Source organism: Fukomys damarensis, unplaced genomic scaffold, assembly GCF_012274545.1.
Source record: "Fukomys damarensis isolate Sample0158 unplaced genomic scaffold, DMR_v1.0_HiC HiC_scaffold_12, whole genome shotgun sequence".
NCBI lineage: Eukaryota > Metazoa > Chordata > Mammalia > Rodentia > Bathyergidae > Fukomys > Fukomys damarensis.
Genome location: NW_022900924.1, coordinates 42,684,661 through 42,694,680, shown reverse-complemented (window position 1 = coordinate 42,694,680; position 10,020 = coordinate 42,684,661). Strand labels below are relative to the sequence as shown.

Sequence of the window (10,020 nt, the reverse complement as noted above, 5' to 3'; positions counted from 1 at the left end):
TTTTTTTTTTTTGAGGCAGGGTCTTGCCATGTAGCCCAGGCTGGCCTTGGACTCATGATGATCCTCCTGCCTCAGCCTCCCGAGTGCTGGGATCACAGGCATGCACCGCCATACCCAGCCCCAGATCTTGTTTGTTTTGAAACAGTGTCTTAGTAAGTTGCCCAGGCGGACCTTAAAATTGTGATCCTCTGGTGTCAGCCTCCTGAGTATCTGGGGTTACAGGTGTGTAACACCAGCCCAGGTTTCCCGTTCCGTATTAGCATTGTGGAAATTAAAGTGGCAGCTACACTGTAGCATCACTGAGAATCAAATGTGCAGACAGGGGATTTAGCTCAGTGGTTCCGCCACCTGCCTCACAAGCACAAGGTCCTGAGTTTGATCCCCAGTACCAAAACCAAAACCAAACCCAAACAAAAAAACCCAACATCAAACAAACAAAAAGCCCCACTTCATCCAAATGTGAATAAAATTAGTAAAAACAGATCAAGACAGCAATATGGCAATTCTTTCCAAATTAATCCGTGTGTCTGTCTGTCTGTCTGTCTGTCTCTGTTGTTGTGCTGGAAGTTAAACCTAAGGCTCCACACATGCTAGGCTGGCATTATCATTGAGCTCCACCCCTCATCAAACTGCTACTGGGTGTTTTTGTAGAAATTGATGAGTGGATCCTAAGATAGTCAAAGAGTCTAGTAGATAGCCAAAACAGTATTGAAAAGACTAGTATTTTTTCAGCTTAGACCATGTTTCAATACTCAATAAAGACTACAGGAATCTAAAAAAAAAAAAAAAAAAAAATGCATGACCAACAAACCAGCACTTAAAAAAGAAAAAAAAAAAAACCCTACAGGAATCTAGACAATGTAGTATTGACATAAGAATAAATACATAAGCCAGTAAATCAGACTAGTAGTCCAAAGTATATAGAAAGGTCCACATGTATATAATCAATTCATTTTTTTAATCATTTGATTTTTTTAAATGAAGATGTTAAAGTAATTTCATAGGTAAAAGGATAGTTTTCTTAGCAAATAGAGCCAGAGGAACTAAATATCTTTGCAAAAGAGATGAACCTAAAGTCTAGATCCTGGAAAAAAATGTGCAAAGCATATATTCAATAAAAGTTTATTACACCGGGCGTGGTGGTGCACTCCTGTAATCCCAGCACTCAGGAGGCTGAAGCAGGAGGATTGCTGTGAGTTCGAGACCAGCCTGGGCTACATAGTGAGTTCCAGGTCAATCTCAACTACATAGTGAGACCCTGTCTCAAAAAAACCAAAAAAACTAAAAAAAATAAAATAAAAGTTTATAACCAGGCATAGTGGCACACGCCTGTAATCCCAGCAGTTGGGAGGCTGAGGCAGGAGGACTGTCATGAATTTGAGGCCAACCTGGACTATATAGTGAGCTCAGGGCCAGTCTGAACTACAAAGTGAGACTTTGACCAAAAAAAAAAAAAAAAAAAGTTCAAGGCTATATAGTGAGTTCAAGGCCAGCCTGGATTATGTAGTGAGACCCTATCTCAAAAAACAAAACAGGGCTGGGGATTTAGCTCAGTGGCACTGCACCTGCCTTGTAAGTGCAAAGTCCTGAGTTCAATCCCTGGTACCAAAAAAAGAAAAACAAACCTGGTGTGGTGGCGCACGCCTGTAATCCCAGCACTTGGGAGGCTGAGGCAGGAGGATCGCTGTGAGTTTGAGACCAGCCTGGGCTACATAGTGAGTTCTAGGTCAGTCTCAACTATATAGTGAGACCCTGTCTCAAAAACCCAAAAACAAAACAAAACAAAAAACAAAAAAAAGCACTTGTACACGGATATATAAGTTGCATTTACAAGTCAATGCTAAGGCAAACAATCCAATTTAATGTGCAAATCTTTTAATAAATACTTTAGCAAATAAAATACACAAGTGACCCACAAGCCCATTAAAAGATGTTTAACATTATTAACCACCAGGGAAATAAATATAAATTAAAATTTATTGAATGACAGTGAGATAAACTATACTCGTTAGGATGCTGTAATCACAAAGACAGTTTATTAATAAGTGTTGGTGAAGGTATGAAAAAGTGGAAACCATGGGCCAGGGATTTAGCTCAGCGGCACCGCACCTGCCTCACAAGCACAAGGTCCTAAGTTTGATCCCCAGTACCCCCCAAAAAAGTGGACCCCTTAAACATTACCTGTGGGCATGTGAACCAATAACACAGCTACTTTGGGAAACGGTTTTGCTGTTCCCCAAAAGATTAACTACATATAGAGTTAGCATGTGAAGTATTAACTCCACTTCTTAGATATACATCGAAAGGAAATGAAAACAGACACTCACTGACAAATTTCTACGTGAATGTTCATAGCAGCATTACTTTACAACAGAAAACCTCAAAATGGGCCAGGAATGTAGCTCAGTGGTATCGTGACTGCGGGCAAGTGCAAAGTCCTGAGTTCAATTTCCAGTACAGGAAAAAAAAGCCTAGAAGTAGAAGCAGCCAAAATGTCAATCAACTGAGTAGTGGATGAATACAATGTGGTTTAGCCATCTAATGGAATATTATCTAGACGTAAAAGGGTACAGTACGGAAGCGCGCTGAAAAAATGGACGAACATTGAAAACGTCAGTGAAAGAAGCTAATCCTGCAGGACTGCCCGTGCAATGTGATTCCACTCTGGGAAGAGTCCGGGATCAGCAAACCTGTTGAGATGCCTGGGGCTGGGAGAGAGAATGGCTGCCTAAAGGGATAGGGCTTGTTTTTGAGGTGATGAGAATCTATAATAATTCGATTTTATTCAGTATCTTAGATTGTAGTGATGATTGCCCAACTCTGTGAATATAAGAGATCACTGGGGGCTGGAGATTTAACTCAGTAGTTCAGCTGCCTGCCTCAGAAGCACAAGGACCTGAGTTCAATCCCCAGTACCAAAAAACAAGCAAGCAAGCAAAAAGAAATCATTGGACTCGGTGATTTTTAAATTTTTATTATGTATATGTATTGTATATGACATATTATATTGTTATATCTCAGGGATGTTCAAAAAGTACAGTACCGCTGCACATCCTCTGGAGTGGCGAAAGTCAGAAAGACTGACAAGCGGGCATGGTGGTGCACGTCTGTAATCTCAGCACGCAGGAGGCTGAGGCAGGAGGATCGCCATCCTAAGCTAATAGTGAGCTCAAGGCCAACCTGAACTACATAGATCCAAAAACCGAAGAATGACACCTGCCTTACAAGTGCAAAGTCCCAAGTTTGATCCCCAATATCAAAGAAGGGGGGGGGGAGGACAAAAAGAAAACAAACCAAACACATAGGACTATGTACTATAGGAGTACATTTGTATGAAGATTTTTTTAACAGGCAAAACTACAGACAATCAAATAAAATAAAACTACAGGCCACCCCAGTGGTTACATGAGCCTGACACTAGGGATCGATGCACTGCAGACAGGCAGCTGGGCAGGTCGTTAATTGCCAAAAGCGTTCTGAAAGTGGATTGCAGGGACAGCTGTGCGGTGTAAGTCCGCTAAGTCCGTCAGCGCCAGACAGGGGAGTGTGACGTTGTACAGAAGGAAACTTGGAGACAGAGCAACCGAGGAAGACTGGGGTGTAGAGCTGTCTTGCTTTGCGTCGCATGATGACCGCTCCATATGAAATTCTAAAATGGAGCTGGGAAACGGCGAGCTGGCGGAAGACCGTGGCGCTGCTGTCTTTTCAGCGCCCACGAGGATGTGGGTTTTTCGGTTCATGCGAGTTTCCCAGGCATCTCAAGCTCTCCCTTGAATTCCGAACTCCTCTTGGAACTTAACTATTTTGAAACAGGGCTGGCTGAACGTCTCTCTTCCTGCGTTCCCTTGGCTGTAATTACAGCACATCTTGGCTGTTTGAGAAGAGCAGTTATGCTCTCGGGGCTGCTGACGCCGGAGAGGGCCTCAGCCCCCACTGAAGCACCAAGGCCTGTTCTGCCTCCTGCCTCCTGCTTTCTTCTTTTCTTCTGTTTGCTGTCAGGGTGTTTTCTCTTCCAAGCCTTCAGTTAAAGATTTCCCTTTTTATGTGCTAGAAAATCAGGTAAGTATGTTCGTTAAAATTCTTGTCAGGGATTTGGCTCAGTGGTTCTGCTGCCTGCCTTGCAAGTGCAAGGGCCTGAGTTCAATCCCTGGTACCAAAAAAAAAAAAAACCCTAAATAAATAAAAAGTAAAAGAATTTACAACACTTTAGCTGGGTGTGGTGGCGCAGGCCTGTAATCCCAGCACTCAGGAGGCTGAGACAGGAGGATCTTGGTGAGTTTGAGACCAGCCTGGGCTACATAGTGAGTTCCAGGGCAGTCTCAACTACACAGTGAGACCCTGTCTCAAAAAACAAAAAACAGGGCCTGCGGATTTAGTTCAGTGGTTCCACCACCTGCCTCGCAAGCACAAGGACCCGAGTTCAACCCCCGGTACCAAAAACAAAAAGAAACAAAATTCTCAGTAAATGAAAAGGGATTGGGCTAAAGCCCGAGGAGTTCCTCTTTCATGAAATCAATGCTGGAGAACCTTTTAGAGCTTTCAGCACTATAAAAAGCCTGCTATGGCGCGTGTGCCATAGGTTCGCCACCATGACACTAAAGCGTGTGTAGACTTTATTTATTTGGTACCAGGGATCGAACTCAGGTCCTTGTGCTTGCAAGGCAGGCAGCAGAACCACTGAGCTAAATCCCCAGCCCTGTAGATTTTATTTTTAAGACAGAATCTCACTGTGTAGCCCAGGCTGGCCTCAAACTTGCAGCAATCCTCTTTCCTCAGCCTTCTGAGTGCTGAGATTGCAGGTGTGCACCACCATGCCCAGCTATATAGACTTTAATTTATATATTTATTATTATTATTTGGTACCAGGGATAAAACTTGGGACCTTTTACTTGCAAGGCAGGTGGTGGAACCACTGAGCTAAATCCCTGGCTCTTTATGTTTTTTCATTAAGTTTATTGGTACGTTTTAGGTATACAATATAGTGACTTTCATCGTGGGGCATTTGCACCTTTACATGATGTATCTTGGTTCTTTTTTTTTTTTCCCCCATTCCCCTGCCCTCCCTTCACCTCCTCCAGCCTTCCTTATTTACAAAGACTTTGTTTCCATTTTTTTCCTTATCATATTTATTCCTTTCCCTTCTTTCTTTTCCCCTGTCCCTCCCACTTTCCCTTCCCCTTTTGGACCTTATTCATTTAATTTTTCTTTTATTTTTGAGACAGGGTGCTCTGTATTTCAGGCTGGCCTTTAGCTCACTATGCAACCCAGGCTGGCCTTGAACTCATGCCAATCCTCCTGCCTCAGCCTCCTGAGTGCTGGGATCACAGGTGTGCACCACCACACCCAACATATATAGATTTTTTTCTGGTACCGGCAATCAAACTCAGGACTTTGCACTTTCCAGGCAGGCACAGTGCTACTGAGCTAAATCCTCAGTTGTTGGATTTAAATGTTTGTTTGTTTGTTTGTTTGTTTTCTGGAAAGATAACATTGGCAGAGGATAGATGATGTAATACTGTGCTAGTGTGTTCTCTCTAGCTTTTGGATACTGTGATTTCAATTCTAGGCCAGTCATGTGCAGAGACAATAAACAAACTCCCCAAAGCCCTTTGCTCCTTGACATTTTTCCGTAATATTAAAATATATATTGTTCTGTGCCTTATCATCCAACAATTCAAGTGTATACCGAACACAGCCGAGAGAAGATCCCAGATACCTGTACACCATTGCTCACAGCAAGACTGTTCACAGTGGCTAAAGGGTTGGAATAGCCACGTGTTTATCAACAGATGAACGAATAAACAAAATGTGGCCTGCACCTACATGCAGTGGGCTGTTACTTAGCCTGGAGTAGGGATGACTTTCTAATGCCTGCTGTAGCATGATGAGCTTTGAAATCAGCGGACTAAGTGAAACAAGCCAGATATTGAGGGACAAGTATATGATTCCATCTGTGAAAGAAGGACTAGGGAAAAGGAGGAAATGTGAATTATGTTTGAGATGACAAACATTTAGGAATGTTATACCACTGCGTTGCATACTTAAAAGTGATTAAATGGTAAATTTTAAATTTATGCGTGTATTACTACAATAAAAAGGAATGCAAGTGCTGGCCGTATATGTAGCTCAGTGGTGGAGGTCTTACCTAGAAAGCCCTGGGTTCAATCCCCAGAACTAAAAAAAATGTTTTTAAAAAGACAAGCTCTTTTGGGTTAAGTGAGGCTTCTGAATTTCATTATGAATGTTCCAGACTTCTCGTTGGAAGTAGATTTTGAGAGGGATCATAACAGTGTAGGGAGGGCTTCCCCTGGAGAAACACAAAGTTGTGTCTGTTAAGAACTAACTAGTAACAGGCATGCAGCACTCAGGAGGCTGAGGTGGGAGAATTGCCATGAGTTCGAGGCCAGCCTGGGTTACATAGTGAGTTCAAGGCCAGTGTGAGCTACAGAGTGAGACTCTGTCTCATAAAATTAAAAAATAAAAATAAAAAAGCTGACTAATAAAATCGCCATTTTATTTCCCACTACCAGGCTATCCATCCAGGATACGGCTTTCTTTCAGAAAACATGGAATTTGCCGAACTTTGTAAACAAGAAGGAATTATTTTTATAGGTCCTCCTTCATCGGCAATTAGAGACATGGGTATAAAGAGGTATGAGCTCTTTCTTAATATAACTATGTGGAGGTCAATTGGAATAGCTTCTCACGCGTCATCAGCATTTTCATTTTATTTTTGGTACCGGGGATCGAACTCGGGTCCTTGAGCTTGCGTGGCAGGCGGCGGAACCACTGAGCTACATCCCCAGCCCATGGCATTTTAATTTTACCCTTTAATTATTGTAGGCATGAGTTACTTCTCTGCCATGTGGGAAGACTTGACTTACAGAAAGTATTCGATTATAATAGTGTCATAGTGATTAGTGTTATAATAGCCATCGCTGTTTCTATTCAATATGTTAATTAGATTTGGGGACAAAAATAAGGTGGCACGAGCTACCACGTGAAATGAGGAAGAGCACCTGGTGAACGCGTTCACGTAGCTCCTGATTAATATTTGTTGGATCTGACTTGTGGTCCTCTCTGAACCTTTGAAGAGTCCCACTGGCGTGGGCGCACTGGGCTGTATTTGTTTTCTCTCCCTGAAAGAATCTGCAGCCCGGGGCCGTGGGTGTTTCTGCTCCACAGCACGTCCAAGTCCGTCATGGCTGCCGCTGGGGTCCCTGTCGTGGACGGCTATCACGGTGAGGACCAGTCCGACCGGTGCCTGCGGGAACAGGCGGCCAGAATCGGTTATCCCGTCATGATCAAAGCCGTCCGGGGCGGAGGAGGAAAAGTAAGCTTGGCGGCTGCGTGCCCCGCCGTCTCAGACTGGCCGTCTCTGTCTGCTGTGATCACAGCCACCCTTTCTGTCTTAGGGCATGAGGATTGCTAGATCCGAAAAGGAATTTCACGAACGGTTGGAATCTGCACGGAGAGAAGCGAGGAAGTCCTTCAGTGACGACGCTATGCTGATCGAGAAGTTTGTGGACACCCCAAGGTGGACTGAGCTCTTTGTCCCTGACTCGGGTGCTTAGTATTGAACTATAAAAGTCATGCAGCCGTGGGCTATAAAACACAGTTCTGGTGGTGCGCATGGCAATGGGTCCCCCAATCCCGAGTCCTGCTGTAGCCACTGATTATAGGGTTGTGTATCTTCTTCCAACCGTTTTCGGTGTGAACCCAGATATGTGTCTGTACACACAGGAAACAACACACACCCCAAAGAGCAGTGAAGAGAATTTTACGTGGAATGATACATGGGTGTTTATCATATGTTGACCGTGTATGACATCTCTCCGTGTCTGGAAACGTAGATCTGCCTCATCCTTTTTATTGGTGACTTAATGGTTCTGTGATACTGCTATACCGATAATCCATTCAATGTTTCTTATGGATAGAATTCAGAATTCTCAACACACAAAAATGTATCCATTTATTTGGGGCACTGGGGATTGAACCCAGAGCCTTCACACTGAGCTGCATCCCCAGCAGTTTTTTGATTTTTGATTTTGAAACACAGACTTGCTAAGTCACTGAGCTGCCCAGGCTGGGCACAAACTTGTGATCCTCCTGTTACAGCCTCCCAGAGTGCTGGGATTATAGGAATGCACCACCACACCAGGCTGAAAAAATTCTTTTAGTAAATTAAACTGTTTATAGAATTCTGTGAGCATCAGTTGAGGTGCTAGAAAAATGGAAATAGTTACCCAGACTGAATTATAAGTGACACGTCAATTAATAATAATGCTATCAGGTAACACTTACGTTGTCCTTAACCTGTGGCAGATTCTAAGTGTTTTACACGTCCTAACAGCCCCTTTGGGTGGCATTTTGTGAGTGAGGACAGAAAGCAAGAGAGCGGCCATGCTTTTTCTGTCTGAGCTCACTCTGTTCGGAAGTGGTACAGCTGGGACTGAGCCAAGACAGGTCCAGAATCCATGCCCCGACCCACTGAACTGAGCAGTTACTCTGAGCACCGGCAAAGCAGATGCCATGAAGATTTCGAAACTTCTCTTTTGTTGTTGCCTGGGATCCTATTTTCATGTGTGTGATTTAAGGTAGCGAGTATAAAGTTCTGTTTCATGGATATTGGCGGCCATTTTTACAAACCTCTATGACCTGTCAGTCAGGTGAAAAGAGCAGTTCATTTGGGAACTGAGGTCAGCAGAAGGGGACGTGAGTAACTCTCCCGTGAGAGTACATTTTCTCGTGTGAGTGGCACACAGAAGCACGTGGTGATCTTACAACGTTAGTCACCTGTGTTTTGCCTTGGGGTTTTGTTTATGGCCCTCTAATTTGCCCCCACATAATGAACATGAAAAAGCCTAAGGCTCTTCCTTTGCACGAGCCTCTTCCAAGACTCTCTACCTAATTTTGCCCATGTAATTTTGTATTCTCTTTAGAAGCCCCAAACTGTGGGACTATACCTGAGTACGACATAGTAAAGAAATGTACTTTTTTTTTTCCCTTGAGACAGAGCCTCACTATGTAGTTCAAGCTTGAACTCACTATGTAGCCCAGGATGGCCTTGAACTTGTGCTGATCCTCCTGCCTCAGCCTCCTGAGTGCTGGGACTACAGGCATGCGCCACCACATGCCAGCTTGAAATTTACTTTTAACGAATATATTTCTAAGGCATGCTAATGGTCCCAAAAAAGCAGTTTGAAGAAACAAAAGAATCACCTGAAGGGCTGGGGATTCAGCTCAGTGGTTCTGGTGCCTGCCTCACAAGTGCAAGGGCCCAAGTTTGATCCCTGGTACCAAAAAAAAAAAGCATCTGAAATGATACAAATTTAGGAATGACTAGATAGGGAATTTAAAATAACTGATTAATGTGCTAAAGGTTTAATGGATCAAGTAGACAATGCAAGAATAGATGGGTGAGAGATGTAGTGCCGTGGTATAGTGTGTGTGACACCCAGTGATGCAAAACAAAGAACAAGAAGAAAATGTAAGCAGAGAGAGGGACATACCCCAAAAATAGTTTTAAAAAACGCTAGCCACTGGGCGTGGTGGTGCACACCTGTAATCCCAGCACTTGCTCAGGAGGCTGAGGCAGGAGGATCGCTGTGAGTTCAGACCAGCCTGGGCTACATAGTGAGTTCCAGATCAGTGTGAACTACATAGTGAGAACCTGTCTCAAAAAACAAAAACAAAACAAAAAAAATTCACTGTGTACCAAGACTGGCCTCAAATACATAGCAATCCTCCTGCCTCAGCCTCCCAAGTGCTTGGATTACAAGTGTGAGCCTCTATGCCCGACTTCACTTATTTCTAAAACCTTTTATGGATGAGCCATTTTTATTTTGGTTTTCCACAGTTTTAAAAAAATCGGAGTGAAAAGGGCTGGGGATTTAGCTCAGCGGTTCGGTGGCCTGCCTTGCAAGCGTGAGGACCCGAGTTTGATCCCCGGTACAAAAAAAAAAAAAAAAAAAAAAAAAAAAAAAAAAAGAGTAAAAAAAAGAAAAAAAAAAAAAAAAT

The 10,020-nt window shown here is 43.4% G+C and overlaps 1 protein-coding gene across 1 annotated transcript in view; it reads left to right on the top strand.

Annotated features, from left to right (window-relative positions):
- Mccc1 (methylcrotonoyl-CoA carboxylase 1) overlaps positions 1-10,020 on the top strand; it is a 61,140-nt gene that overhangs the window by 19,617 nt on the left and 31,503 nt on the right. The window contains exons 5-7 of the mRNA XM_010624542.3: positions 6,531-6,652; positions 7,186-7,333; positions 7,416-7,537. Of these exons, the coding sequence (XP_010622844.1) occupies positions 6,531-6,652; positions 7,186-7,333; positions 7,416-7,537 (392 nt within the window). The remainder of the gene's footprint in view (positions 1-6,530; positions 6,653-7,185; positions 7,334-7,415; positions 7,538-10,020) is intronic.